Genomic DNA, 15,193 nt, shown 5'->3' with positions numbered 1-15,193 from the left:
GGTAGTTCAGCCTGTAATCCCAGCACTTTGGGAGGCTGAAGCGAGTGGATTGCCTGAGCCCGCGGGTTCGAGACAAGCCCGGGCAACTTGCTGAGACCTGTTGTCTCTACAATAAATAAAAAATTAGCCAGGCATGGTAGTGCGCGCCTATAGTTCCGCCTACTTGGAAGGCTGAGGTGGAAGGATTGCTGGAGCCCAGCAGGTCGATGCTGGGGTGGCTGTGAGCGTGCCACTGCACTCCAGCCCGGGCATTGGAGTAAGATTCTGACTAAAAAAAAAAAAAAAAAAGTGTAATGTCTACTTAAGTGACTGGTAAGGCTTTTCTCTTACTAACAAGACAACCATACCATGATTTATTATGCATCCAAGTTTATGTTGTAAAATACAATTTTTTGCATTTGAAATACCTTAGGACTGAGAAGGCTATACCAGTTCCCAGAAGGCTGAAACAGCAGACATAGATAGTAGTATGTCTAAATAAGGCAGACAAGAATGGCACCTTATAGAGTTTGTGAGTCATGGGATGTAAGTCTGCATTAAGGTACACAAATCGATCTGTATCTTAATACTTTTCCATATTCTTGACAATGAAGTTCTCTCATACTTGGTCATTACACTGTACAGGGGTTAGAAGTAGTACCTGTTAACTAGTGTTCTTCATTCATTCATTTGGCCTGTGAGGTCTGCAAAGTAATCTAGGAGATAACACGTCTTTGAATTTGTTAGGGCGTAATGAATGAAGGCCAGCTCACGTCAGAGGAGCAGATGTCAGAACATCAACAGAACTGGGCTTTCTTCAATTACTACTGTCTGCTGGTAGCCATGTTATTACCTGGAAGCTAGTAAAGAGGTAGAATGGCTTTACTTTTATAGCTGTGGATAACAGCATTTTGTAACTCAACAAAACCAATCATACTTTTAAAAAGAAATGGGAGTCCAATGAGAAACAAGGTAATTTTGTCAGGTTGAGGGCTCCCTGTCATCCACTGGCTTTAAGAGTGCGTATTTCACACATTTACGTGTGTTTAGAGTGAGACATGTCCTTGGACACACACTAGACTTGATTGCTGAAACCAGGTCAGTAGAAACCATTGAAGTTTATTGGCGGTCACAATGCTTACACTGTATGCAGCAAACACCCTTACAAGTCTGTCCGCAACCTGATCACGCAAGAAAGGATTCACCACACAGTCGCCAGAGGAGAAGGAAAAAAAATCAACAGGCTTGTTTTTGGGGGCAGAGGAGACAAATAAAAAGAAACCCTAATTGATGAGGGTCCTGTGGGCAAGAGCTGAGCTAGAGATGTATACAACTAGCAGCAACAATTGTGGAAAAAGTACAAGGCAAATAGCTTTCTCCATTAATTTTCCTCTGTAGGTTAATTTTTTAAATATTCAAAACATTTATTATGGTTTTCATTTTATAAAAATGTATATTTTTAAAGGGGCAGGAGAGTGTTAAATACTTCATGCTAGGTAGACCTTGTTATTAAGAACCCCTCCACTGTAGTAACTTCCTCCAGTTCATACATTCATGAGTGCAGGGTACATATATAAATATCCACACGCATACATCCACACACACTGCCTCGAGGGCTGGGGAAGACTAAAAGTTATTGGCCACACGCAGTTGGGCCTCTGGTGGACTCATCCAAATTGCTCAACAGGAGAGCAACTGACTCAACTCCTTTCTGATCTCTACCTTTAGAGACCAAGAATCCTACTACATACAGTTCAATCCAACTTTTAAAAGCAAGAGGCATCTGTCTGAGGATGAGGGTAAGCAAAGTGGGGAGAAAGGATAAAGTTAAGAACACCACATACTTTTAGCTGGAGTTACTTGTCACTGCAAGAGGCCAGGGACCTAGGGCAGCATCTGTGGTCAAGGGGTGGGGAATGGTGCTCTCACATGGCTTAGAGTTCCTAATAACAAGGGTTAATACAGTAACAGGAAGTGATCATTTCTGGGGCGAGGAAAGGGCAATAAGAAAAAATATACATTTGGAATTTTAACTTTTTTTTTTTTTGCCTCTCTACACTGTGTCACTAAATATATCTCTGCACTCTCACACATCCTTGTCCAGTAAAGCTTCAGGCCACCAGAATACACATTTTCTTCACTCGCATACACAACCCCTCACATCAGCATTGGTGCACTAGACTCTGTAAAAATTTTTCAGTCACACTTTTTGTTTTTAAACTTGAGTCAATATAAACCTTGTTCAAAATGTTATGAAAAAATGTACATGTTTATACAAGGCAGGTTGTGGCAGGACACTGGGGGTTCTTCCCCATTGGGCGGCCCCAGGAAGAGGGGCTGGAGTCTCAGTTTATGTCTCTATCTCCTCCCACCACCCTTCCCACCCAGTCCCCCAGGAACCAGCAGCGCCCTGCCCCCTAGTGAGTGCACTCACACCCCTATTCCCTGGGGAAGTAGCCAGTTGACCGTTGCCCATTTCCCCACACCCCTGGAAGGAGCCAGGATCAGCCAGGCCCTCTCCTTTGCAATTGTTCGCCCCTCTGGGCCAAACCAAAGGGATGCTGCTCTGTACAGGTAGAGTCCAAGGAGGTGTCAGCTCATCATGTCATTGCTATTCACGCCATAAGTGGAATTCTTCATCGAGTCGTTGACTTCTCGACGGAATGCTGACAGGTTCTGGGTGAACCTGCAGAGAGGATGCATGTGGGTTGGGGGAGGAGGGTGGAAGGGAAAGGTCTTTGCCTAAAATGATTTTTAGTGGAGAAGTAGCTACTGGGAAGCAGAATGTATGAATTGATGGGTTCTGTTTCTAAGGTCAGTTAATTTCAGTCTTAAGACTATATATAGGAAAGTTGGCCTAATTTTGCCCCTTTCTACCTAGCAACTTCATGGCAGGCCTAGAGATCTGTCATATCTGGGGTCCTGAGGGCCACCTTGTGCTCATGGCAGCACAAAACAAATCTTACAGAGGTGGAAAATCACTCTGACAAAGTGAGGGAAACAGGAGAAAGAAGCTGTCTTATTTTTTAATGCCACAAGATCAGCAGTATAGAGTTGTGTTGTCCAGCATGGTAGCTGCTAATCACATATCTAATGAATACTTGAATTGTGGCCAGTATGACTGAGGAAATCAAATTAAATAAAATTTAAAATTCAGTTTCCCAGTTGCACTTTAATTTTAAATTAAAATGCCCTATTTTAAATTAGGTAAACTTAAGTGAAATTTTAAAATTAATTACAAAGCCCAGATACTCAATTCAGTTATTGGAAAACTGATAAGTATGTTTGAAATAAACTGGGAATCTGCTTTGTCAATTGTAAATTTATGAAATCTAAATACAGATCAGGTATTTCTGATAACACTTAACATATGAACTGAGATATTGTTAAATGTAAAATACACATGCTTTTGAAGACTTACTACAATAAAAAAGCGGAGATTCTCAATTTTAAAATATTGATTATACATTTGCATAATATTTTAGCTTCACTGGGTTAAAGAAAATTATATTATTAAAATGAATTTTGCCTGTTTCTTTTAACTTTTAATGTGGTTTGCTTTTCTGTTGAACAGTGCTGCTTCAGATGGCCTCTAAACATGGGTGCACAAGACTTTGAGGAATCACCAATCACCTCTATTTCAATGATATGAAAAATAACAATTGCCCAGGATTTCCTGGCAGGGCCCTCTACACTCACCTGTCTCTGTTTTTCGTAAGAAGATTTCGCTCAATGCCTTCCATCAGGTTTTCAAAACACAGATGCATAGCCTGCTGCTTTTCTGGTGGCTGGCTGTTCACGATACTGTTCCTTAGGTCAGAAAAATACTGTGGGGGCAAGGAGTGAAACAGAGGGTAAGAGAAGGGGGGAAGGCAGATTAGTCTTCTATCATCTGCAGAGTTGAAGAATGTTCTTCAAGAAGGAATGGAATAGCTGCTAAAATTGGATACTTTCAAAAAAAAATATTCAGGCAGGCACTTGCAGATAACATGTCTTCATCCTACTTAAACATGAAGAATTTTTAATTTGTGGTCAGGCGTGGTGGCTCATGCCTGTAATCCCAGCTTTTTGAGAGGCTGAGGTGAGAGGATTGCTTGAGCCGAGGAGTTCAAGATCAGCTTGGGCAACATAGTTTGTCTCTACAAAAAAATAAAAAAATTAACCAGGTGTGGTGGTGTGCACCTGTAGTCCCAGCTACTTGAGAGACTGAGGCAGAAGGATCATGTAAGCCCAGGAGGTTGAGACTGCAGTGAGCCATAACCACACCACTACACTTCAGTCTAGGCAACATAGTGAAACCCTGACTCAAAAAAAATTTTTTTTAATTTATAAAGCACTTTAAAAGTGCCGTCTGATGCAGATCTTTCTTTTATAGGATCTCAAGACTGTTTGTTTATGGCATAGCTGGAACTAGAACTTATAACTTAGGTGCTCTGATACTCAGGCACATTCTTTCCTTGTAAAGGACTTCTCTTACTATCTAGAGGAAAACACTTCCTCAACCTTTAACCTTTGTCTAAACTGCCACACATGCTAACTTCTAACAGTTAAGTGATATGATGTTAAAAGCGTGAATGGGCCATACTCAGTAAATGGCCCATTTTCCTTGTTTTGCCATCCTGTAGTGTTTCTAGAAGCATTTCTCATAGTGCCTGGAAAGTGACAGCCATGTGCATGCCTAATGCTGCTTCTGGCTCAGCACCAGGGAGGAGCTGGCTGTCCTACCTTTTCATTAAGTAGTATCAAGCCAAGTAGGGGTCGTGACATAGACCACTGGTTCCTACAGTCTTCAAAGATGATGATATTCAGCACCGTGGACAGCATCTGAAAATGGAGAATTTGAGACAGTGATCTAGTGTGTGGTTACCCAAGATAAAACGATAGGTTCCAAACTGAGTAGTGTGTTAGGGTGAAGGCCTTTTCTATATAGGGTAAACCAGACAAATACTCTGTGAAGCTTCATTTTAATCTTCTATTATAAGGTAACCTTTTCTTCTAAGATATTTATTTCCTTTCCTGCTCCTTAAATTGGTTTGATACTTTCATTTATAAGTGGCTCTTCCTAGTCATCCATGAGTTGTAGGGAATGGGATGGGGTCAAGCAAACAAAATTATAGGAGGCAAAACTACCTTGCACTGTTGCTTCCAGATGCTGGTTTCAGAGGAGATAGCTTTATAACATTTTGTGGATGTGATGTGGTTATGAATTATGTCACAGCTTCTTTAGAGAACAGTGTGGACAAAGGTGAGATTGTCTAAAATCTCAATACTTCTACATTCAATTTCCTTATCTATTTCTATGTCATATTGTGTTTCTGCAAGTTGCTTCAAGTATTATTTTTGTTGCACACAAATAAAATAAGGGCAAGCATATGGGCTGATCTCTTTGGTCAGTTATTTTCTTTTGCCCTGCATTCTTTTTTCCTATTTTGCAAATGGGACCACAAGCCATCAGAAGGCTGGATACCGCTAACTCATGCTTCATTTATGGCAATGGAAGAGCAAAGTAATTTTCAAGGAAGGAAGATACTGCTCATGAGATAGGCTCAGGGAATAGGGGTTGGTATAACACTCAGAAGAACAATTTGGAACCTGAGTTTTTGAGATTTTTCTATATCCAGTGATTACTCAGCAAACTCAAAATCCACTGCAACTTCACCTTGGCAACGTGAACCAGATGAGATCAGACATGTTCATGTCTTGAGTGGCCTCTCCTCTCTTGCAGAGGTCCTTTCACTGTAGGAAACCGCATCATGGCCTCTAAGCCTCTGCTTCCTTACCTGCTGGATCATCTCTGGATGTTGCTGCATAATATGCAGAAAACGGTCACTCTCCTGGTTCAGGGGTGTGGTCCTCTTCTTGGTGCTACGTGACAGCTGCTTGAAGAGATATGTCACAATGTGGTCCAGGCAGGAGCAGCAGCCTGTGCATACCATGGTGTCTGAAAGAAAGAAGGGCAGGGGTACAGCTGCTGTTGGTGACTTGGGCCAACATGGCCTGCTCCTGGCTGAGATTCCACAGAAGTACCTGGTCCCATGGGAAACTGGCCATTTCATCCAAGGTCACTACTCAGGATGCTTCCTGTTAATCTCTTACCCTTACCATATAGCAACACCAATTTCTAAATTTGAAAGTGAGCATGTAGTGATAGCTATAAATCAGTAATATTAAAATTATTGGCTCAGTGTGTTGTGGATATATCTTTTGCTTCATTAAAAACTAACAAATAGTTTCCATTCAGCAGGTATTTCTTTTGTGCCTGATATTGTGCTAAGTACTTTATAGTATTATCTCTAATTTTTCATCTGAAGAACTCCAGGAAGTAGATGTTCTGTTTTACAGGAAGAAACCAGACTTTGGAGAGGTTATGTGACTTGACTAAAGACCACACTGCTGGTAACTAGAAGAGCTATGATTAGCATCCAAGTCTGAGGTATAACCCCATGCTCTGGGTTACTTGGGAGATATCATTCAGCCCTGCCCAATATAGCCTATAAACCCATCTATGATTTGTTAGAATGGGATACACCATATTGTTTATCTCTAAAGCATCTCTGAGGGGAGCCACAGACTCATCTATGTGTTTTTACAAAAGGAACACATAGCACAACCTATGGGCAGGACTCTGATGAGGGAAGGCCAAAGCACTAAGGGATAAACCCTTAGAAGAGTAAGCAATTCCCTGATTCCTAAGGGACTGACAGTTTACGCAAAGGCTCCTCTATTTCCTAGAAGACATAAAACAGCCTCCCAAAGACTGGACTGTACTAAATATGGCTATGCATCCTGATGGAAGTAAATGCATATCAAGTGGCAGAGAGGCATGGATAGTTCACCACAACAGATAACCCAAAAGTTGTTCTACATGCATTTGCAATATATCATGATTATTCTGCAGTTCACCTAATCTTATTGCTCACCCTTACCTAAAAATGTGTCTTATTCTCTGAACACACAAACCTATTAAGATTGCTGAAAGGGAGCCTAGAAACAAAATGGTTAAGAAACCATAAGGACCAGAATGAAAAAACTTAGGGAGCAAGCTCTGTAGAACCCTGCCATGGCTTTCGGCACCCTCAGGATATAGTCTAAGCACTCTAATATGGCTTAAGGGCCCCCTTCATGATCTCCAGATTTGCTCCTGCTTATCTCTAAAGCTTCATTTCATTCCTCACTAACTCTTCTGGACTAGTGTGCCAGCCCCTGGGTTTCCTGGCTCCTTCCCGCCTACAGGTGCTAGTGCTTGCTGTCACTCTTGCTAGGAACCTTCCTCTGCCAAGCTGGGTAACACCTGTTCAGCTTTTAGGCCTATGCTTTGATGCCAAGTCTTCCAGCCAGTCTTCCTTGACCCTACCTCCTCAAAACCAGGTGTTTCGGTATTTTCCCTGAGGACTCATACAGCGCCGTGTACTCACCCCTATTGTAGTGTATTAGGGGTGAGTCTGGTAAACAGACAGTTGTCTGTTCACGTGTCTGTTTCATCAACCAGATAAAAAAGCTTAAGGGCAGAACTATGTGTTGTTAATTACTGTATCCTTAAGTTTTCTGCACAGTACCTGGTACTTAGGAGGGGATCAGTAAGTATCTGCTGGAGGAGAATGCATTGTGAATTATGAACTCTGTTGTTAATGGCAACTCCCTAAAGCAGTAATCCTTTTGGATACTAGGGCTAAACTCACCCCTTCTGTTTAGTGAAGTGGTAAAACCAACCCACCCACTCCACTCACCCAAATTCTTACCAAGTGCAGTAAGTCCTTCAGAAATGGAAGAGAGAATATACATGATGACATGAGGTTCTAGGCTTGCAATAAAGTTCATATGGTCCTGGGTCAGGACTTCCAGTAGTGAATAATAAGACTGGCTGAGCTTGGGGTAATCCTATGGGACAGGAGGAGGAAGAAAATCAGCTTAGGTACTGTGAACTTCTGTATGAAGGGAGAAGATCTTAAATAGCTTAATACCTTTCTGTTGGGAAAACAAAAGACTTAGTTACAGCAGAAAGGAGCTAGACTATACACTCTCTCAAGAGAAACATTCAGTCATGGTCTCAGGTGCAAAAAAGACTGACTGTGATGAGGGGCAAGATCCTGTCAATGGAGCTTTAGGCTTACCAGGAGATCGCTGTGGGGAATAGAGAGGAGCAGCTTGATGAAGGTCTGCAGAGCATTGTCCAGGGCATCGTCTCCATAGAGACGGAAGACTCCAAAATTGACATAACTCCCACTGAGAGCAGCTTTCAGCATGGAGAAGCAGATGGAGATGCCCTTGAGCTTCAGGGCATAGACCTGGTCCTTTGGGACCTCTCCTAGTGTCAGGATGCGATTGCCTGAGTACACATGTAATATATATATATATTTATTCAACTGCATTAGAATCCATAGTTTATATACAAACTCAGCCTTCCTATACCAAAGGCATACAAACTCCATCAGGCCCCTGGTGACAGCTGGCATGCTGATACACAATGAATGAGAAACACAGTATGTGATGGTAATGCTGTCTTGGCCATTGCCAGGGCTAGCTGGAGACCTACACGCTTTAGAATGTGGTGACTGAGCTGGAATTCACTTCCAGGGGCATAGTCCTCTGAAGCACTTACCATACATTGTTATCATTTTGCTGGTTTCTCTGAAGAGCAAGATGCCATTAGGGGAAGAGACATCAAACTGAAGTCGCTGAGATCTGAGCAGAGAGCATAGGAGGAGAAAAAGTCAAGAGGTGTTTTCTTATAAGACTGGGGTACTTCAGGCTCTCATACGAGTACCTTGGGTGATTCTGTACTAAGATATGCAGACTACCTATCCTAATGTGAGAATAACCGAGTTATAATATTTAACAAAGATGTAACTTATCTTGAAGACCAACATGCTAGATTCGAATTCTACTCGAAAATTGAAAATATTTAAAAGAAACAAAAATTTGTGGCAGCAGATAAAATAAGACTTTAAAATTCTCAATTTTACTTGATTGAAGTATACCTTCTACCAGTCATTTCTTGGTACTAACTCACAGCCCTTCAGACATTAGTCTGCATCAACCTTTATGACTTCAGTGACAACTAAGGGAGGGGGAAAACCATTGTTACCACTTTACATAAAGAAAAGATAAAAGGACTTGGAATATTCTAACAGGAGTCAGGAAGAGGAGGAACACTTTGTATCAAGTCTTAGATTTGAGTTTCTGACTGTTCATTAGACCAGAACACCTCTTTTGTCTGCTCTACCGTTTAATGAGCTTCACTGGACTCAAGTTGGTAAGGCCTCAAACCCAGAGGTCCTTCTCAATTCCTCTTTATATCCCTCCACATTGAATCCATCAAGATCTAGGTCTAAAATAGGCCCAGAATCTACCCACTCCCTATACAGTTTCCCTGCAGTCCCAGTCTTCACACACTCTTTAAATGATGTAAATGAGATCTTAATCCCTTGCTTAAAACACTTGAGTTGCTTTGCACTGCAATGAGAACAAATGCCCAATACCCACTACTGCTGAGCTAGGGCTCTAGATGCTCTGGCTCTGCCCAATGATCTGAACCCTTCTCCCATGGCCTCCCCACACTGACCAGGCTCCAGCCACAAGTCCCAGCAAATGTAACACGTCTCAGGACTCTTGCAGTTTTCCCTATTTAGAACACCCCTTATCTTTGCAGGGTACCAGAATCTTTCTTGTTATTCAGATTCCAGCTTAAGTATGTTCTCTGAGAGGCCTTCCTTGACCCTCCTCTCCTTCCATTCCCCGTTTTCCTATCTTGTTTTATTTTTTCCACAGTACTTAATCACTGTCTGAAATTATCTTCCATACTTGTTTTTATTGTCTGTCTTCCCCACCATTTGTAACATCAAAGAGGGTAGAGATTTTTGTCCAGCACAGTAGCTAGGAAAGTGCTTGGCAAAGATTAGAGGCTCTCAAATATCTACTATAAATGAATAGCTCTTTAATATAAGCCTCATGGGAGGTTATACCCTCTTTGAGTATTACCCACCCCCCACCAAAGTAATTTTAAAAATTATCAATTTTCCCAGGAGTGCCATGAGACACAGATGCATTACCTGAAATTCTAGCAAAGCTAAGGTGCTGGATTTTTCTTTTATACCATTCCTAAATTGTTGGGCAAATCTAAAATTTGGTGTTTTGCAAATCTTTCTCACTTTTAAAAAGTAAATTTTTACTGATCCTGTTGCAGTTTGCTGAATAAATGCCCATCTAATATATATCATATTTTTCTGTTTCTAACCATGAAATGTAATGGACAGGGCACCATTACCAAATGTTAACTTTTTAATCAGTGGGCAGGGAAATCAGAATCTTGGTTGCTAAATTTATTTCTCGTAAGAATGGACATTTGGGAATTTTTTTTTTTTTGGAGATGGAGTTTCACTCTGTTGCCCAGGTTGGAGTGCCATGATGTGATCCTGGCTCACTGCAGCCTCAACCTCCTGGGTTTATGCAATCCTCCCAGTTCAGCCTCCCAAGTTGCTGGGACTACAGCTGCATGCCACCATGCTGGCTAATTCTTCTATATTTTTTTGTAGAGATGGGGTCATACCACGTTGCCCAGGCAAGTCTTGAACTTCTGGGCTCAAGTAATCCTCCAGCATCAGCTTCCCAAAGTGCTGGGATTATAGGCATGGACTACCACGCCTAGCCTCAAAGTGACTAATTTCCTACAGTTGGCTATGGCTTTGCGTGGTGGGGAATATTGTTCTTTCAAACAAACAAAATCATTCACATAAACTTTTAGGGGTTTGCAAATTTTGACAGCAGTGAATCTTATACATCTCCTACAACCTGCTCAAAGCACTAGGTAACACAAATTCTCTCAGGGATTTCTCTGAGAAAAGGGCAGGTGTAGCCTCTAAGGTCTGCCTCCTGCTTACCTATTATGAACTAATTCAGCCATCAGCTTGAGCACAGGTGTGGTACAGGCTGGATCATGATACCAGAGCTCAATTGCCCGTTGGAGAATTGGCATGTAGGACGGGTATCTGTAAATAAGAAGCTAAGGAAGGATTTCTGAATCCAGAAGGGTACAGAATTTAAGAGTTTCTCAGCACTAGCCAAGTGCAAACTATTAAATTATAGTTCTCTGATTTCCTGTCTCTTGCTCGCGAATCTTAGAGTCTTTCTAACCAGAAGATGCTAGAATAATTTTGTCATTTAACCCGTAAAATGCATTTAATAATATACTTTAGTTTACATGTGCCTTTCTTCTAAACAGTACAGCATACTTCATATTGTTATTTATCCTTGCATCACTTTGATGATATGATCAGGGAGCAGCTGTTTCCTTTGCATAACTATCAGAAACAGAGACACTTGGATTTGAAATGATCTGCACAAAGCTATAATGTCAGTAAAGCTAGAGTTCCTAATTTCTAAAAGCTGTCTTTTTTTTTTAATAGTAGACTGAACTCGAAATGTCTAAGTGTAGCAAAATCAACTGTTAAGTGGTATATAGTTTTACAGGCATTTCTATCTGGGACCCAAGAGAAACCTGGAAATGATCTCATTCATTGCCTAATCTCAGACGACATTATGTCATTAGCCCACTGGAATTGGAGCTCACAGGACACATGGCAGGTCTTTTGGGTACTCTTCATCTTTGCCTCATCACACCCTCCTTCCCCACTTCTCTCTCACCCAGTCACATTCCAGTTAAGGCTTGCTGTAGTATGCCCCTAGTTTGAGTTAGGATACATCCATTCAAAGAGCATCATGAAGCTGGTCTTGGCATTGAAGGCAAAAGCTATCCCTCTCAGGTCTCTCACTAGGCCAACTAGAGTTCGCTGTAGTAGAAGGCAAAAATTCGTTAATATAGAAGAAAAACCAAAACTATAACCATCTGATGGGGATTTCACGTATCTGTAAACAAATTCTTCCTCCCACAGCACTCCCTCAATAAGTACTTCTCAAATATTCTGAACCAATCTTTTTCATGCTAGATTGGAATCTTTTCACTTGGAAAATTAGCTGGGGAAGTTTGTTATACTAAGCAAATAGAATAGTTCCAAGCCTACTGTAGAAAAAATATAGAGTCTGACAAAGTTTTAAGACATTAAAGTAATAAATTATATATTATACAAAAAGTGGAAAAGCTTTCAGCCCATCTAGCACCCCCCTAAAAGTAGAAAAGCAAAAAGCCTACCCCAAAAAAGAAAAAACAGAGAAAAATTAAAAAGACCCATACAAGAAGAGGTAAAAGTGTCCCATATATCCTCATGGTCTGTATCTTAAAGGAACCTGCAGGCCCTGCCTGGAAGAAAACAAAAGGGGAGTCTATGGTACCTGTCTCTTTGGTTGGGCTGTCTGGAAATACAACTGACATGTAGAAGCTTGGAGCTGTAAGTGCTATCGCTTTTTACAGAAAGGGGTCCTCAAACTTTTAAAACAGGGGGCCAGTTCACTGTCCTTCAGACCGTTGGAGGGGCAGACTATAGTTTAAAAAAAGAAAAAAAGGAATTTGTTCATAGTTTTTTTTTTAAACTATAGTCGGTCTGCGGGACAGTAAACCGGCCCCGTTTTAAAAGTTTGAGGATCTCTGGCACTTGTTTAAGGTCATGCTGCTAGGTGGGAGGAGGGCCCAGATTGGGTCTCATATATAACACCAAGACTCCAAATCCAGTAATCTCTTTCTCAACAGAACTTTTACTCGGGAGGCCTGAACAGTAAGACTCATTAAAAAATCTAGTAGTCATCAATATGCTCAGGAAGGTAGCACATTTGGAGATCCTGATTCAATTGGCAAAAATGACTACATTTTTGTTAACACTCTGCTGTGAGCAAATAGTTCCCTTCCTAAACTGATACCATAAACTCAATTTTCCAGTCTAAGACTTGGTCAATCTAAAAGACTTAACATAGTCAAGACATAGGTTAGTTGTAGTCTATTGCCAAGGTGGTTCTTTTTGCTAATTTTATTTGCTTAACATGGGACTAATATGGGAAAAGGACTGTTTCACTGATATACCGAAGTCCTCGATTAATAATTAATAATTGATACTCTTGCCTAGCTAATATGTACCTAGCTTTGAATGGCACCCATCTCAGACCCCAAAACAAAAGTATAAAGGAAGAGAGAGTTGGACAAAGTGGTGATATCCTGATTACTCTGCTGATTTGGACACAGAAAACTAGGCTTTTCTAAAGAGGAAAAAGGAGAACTTTATTATTTTTTATTATTTTTGAGTTGGAGGCTCACTCTGTTGCCCAGTCTGGAGTGCAGTGGCACGCTCCTGGCCACTGCAGCCTCGACCTGCTGGGCTCCAGTGATCCTTCTGCCTCAGTCTTCCAAGTAGCCGGAACTACAGACGCACGCTACCACGCCTGGCTAATTTTTTGATTTATTGTAGAGATGAGGTCTTGCCAAGTTGCCCAGGCGGGTCTCAAACCCACGGGTTCAGGCAATCCACTCACCTCAGCCTCCCAAAGCGCTGATTACAGGCTGAGCCACCAAGCTTGGCTAGGAGAACTTTAGAATGTCAGGTAAAGCCTGGTATTATCTGGCAATACTCCTGGGCTACATGGTGGTTCTTCTATTCCTAAGGGCCTTGGTGCTCTAATGTCCCACCAATAGTAACATCCAGGTGTATTCTGATTTTGGCACAGAGATCTATACAGGTCAGGAGAGCAGGTGTGTAAAGAGTAAAAAGATGAGGAAAGCAATAATCAAGAAATGTCAGTTCTGAGAATTTGAAATCAAGAACTAAAAGCAACGTAAAATTCCATTTATATGGAAATTCAAAAAACCCTTCTAAATGACTTGTGTCAAAGAAGAAATCTCAAAGGAAATTAGAAATTACAAAGAATTTAATAATAAAAAATGTAACACATAAAATTGTGGTTCTAAAGATCTACTTCACAATACTTAACACTATTAACCTGTACATATAGAAATAGTTATGGTGGTAAAGTTTGTGTTTTTACCACAATTAAAAATGTGACCCTACCTACAGATACTTTTTTTTCTTTTTGAGTTGGAATCTTACTCCATCGCCCAGGCTGGAGTGCAGTGGCATGCTCACAGCCTCCCCAGTGTCGACCTGCTGGGCTCCGGCGATCCTTCTGCCTCAGCCTTCCAAGTAGCTGGAACTACAGGCGTGTGCTACCACACCTAGCTAATTTTTGATTTTTTATTGTAGAGACGAGGTCTCACCAAGTTGCCGGGCTGGTTTCGAACCCGTGGGCTCAGGTGATCCATTCACCTCGGCCTCCCAAAGTGCTGAGATTATAGGCTGAGCCACCAAGCCCAGCCTACAGGTATTTTTATAATTTTAAATGATATTAGTAAAGAAGGGTTGAAAAGCTTAAAAATTAGAAAAAAAGTAACTCCAAGGAAAATATATAAAAAGCAAAATAAGAGTAAAAAATGAATGAAATGAAAAACACAGATAAAATAGCTAAAAAGAGTTTGGTTTGGCTTTTTGTAAAGACTAGTAAAACTGATCTAGAAAAAGACTGAAAGCACTAATAAGCAGTATTAAAAATTAAAAGGGGACATAATTAAAGATACAACAGAGATTTAAAAGGCAATAAGAAGCCTGTAAACAACTTTATGCTAGTACACTTGAAAACTTAGACAAAAAAACCCCTAAAAGCTGCGTAAGAATATACTCTAACATAAATACAAGAGTTTATAAATCTGTATTGGTTCTTCAACTCCAAAATCCCAGGAATCCAAGCAGTGGTTAGTTCATGGTCAAGCACTACTTTCTAACAAGGGACTGCTCTACACCAGAAGCTGATGAATCAGTGGGTGAAGGACTCACCTTTGCCTCTGGCTCGTTGAAACTATTAGTACTAAACATCTGGGCCACAGCCTCAAACGCTGCTGTGAGTGGGAGCATGAACTGCTCATACTGATCTTCATCCTCTCCTGTAAAGGAAACAATCCAGGGTGGGACCCCAATACCAAGAATTCAAAGCTGGGTATGCATGGGAAGCAAGATGGGATGAAAGGTGAGCAGACCCAAGGATAATTCAAGGGAGGGGGTCCCTTTATTATCCCAATAGGTATCAGTAGTAATTCAAGAATAAAATGTATGTATAGACATGGAATTTTTAAATTGGAAAACAAAAGAAACCATCTAGTTCAGGGATGGCCTAAGTTTTCTGATGTAGAGCCACAGTCTCAGAGATTCATATGTGTATACCATGTTATTAATTTTGCCTTAATGAGAATTAGAGTCAGTCAAGAAAGGACTGAGGCTGGTGTATG

The 15,193-nt window shown here is 41.0% G+C and overlaps 1 protein-coding gene across 2 annotated transcripts in view; it reads right to left on the bottom strand.

The window, feature by feature from the left end:
* Nucleotides 1-1,078: 1,078 nt before the first annotated feature.
* The window catches only part of XPO7 (exportin 7), a 40,585-nt gene continuing 26,470 nt past the window's right edge, over nucleotides 1,079-15,193 (bottom strand). The window contains exons 19-28 of one of the 2 annotated variants that reach the window (XM_021719031.1): nucleotides 14,745-14,851; nucleotides 11,677-11,765; nucleotides 10,857-10,964; nucleotides 8,579-8,661; nucleotides 8,091-8,305; nucleotides 7,719-7,857; nucleotides 5,760-5,920; nucleotides 4,705-4,803; nucleotides 3,679-3,806; nucleotides 1,079-2,665 (exon numbers count right to left, since the gene is read on the bottom strand). In XM_021719031.1, coding sequence (XP_021574706.1) covers nucleotides 2,572-2,665; nucleotides 3,679-3,806; nucleotides 4,705-4,803; nucleotides 5,760-5,920; nucleotides 7,719-7,857; nucleotides 8,091-8,305; nucleotides 8,579-8,661; nucleotides 10,857-10,964; nucleotides 11,677-11,765; nucleotides 14,745-14,851 — 1,223 coding nt within the window. In that variant the 3' untranslated portion in view covers nucleotides 1,079-2,571. The remainder of the gene's footprint in view (nucleotides 2,666-3,678; nucleotides 3,807-4,704; nucleotides 4,804-5,759; nucleotides 5,921-7,718; nucleotides 7,858-8,090; nucleotides 8,306-8,578; nucleotides 8,662-10,856; nucleotides 10,965-11,676; nucleotides 11,766-14,744; nucleotides 14,852-15,193) is intronic. The other variant, XM_008070981.2, reaches the window with a different exon arrangement.

The sequence above is a fragment of the Carlito syrichta genome, unplaced genomic scaffold, assembly GCF_000164805.1.
Source record: "Carlito syrichta isolate Samal-C Ts95f unplaced genomic scaffold, Tarsius_syrichta-2.0.1 Scaffold314086, whole genome shotgun sequence".
NCBI classification, from domain to species: domain Eukaryota; kingdom Metazoa; phylum Chordata; class Mammalia; order Primates; family Tarsiidae; genus Carlito; species Carlito syrichta.
This window is presented reverse-complemented; position numbering and strand designations above follow the sequence as displayed.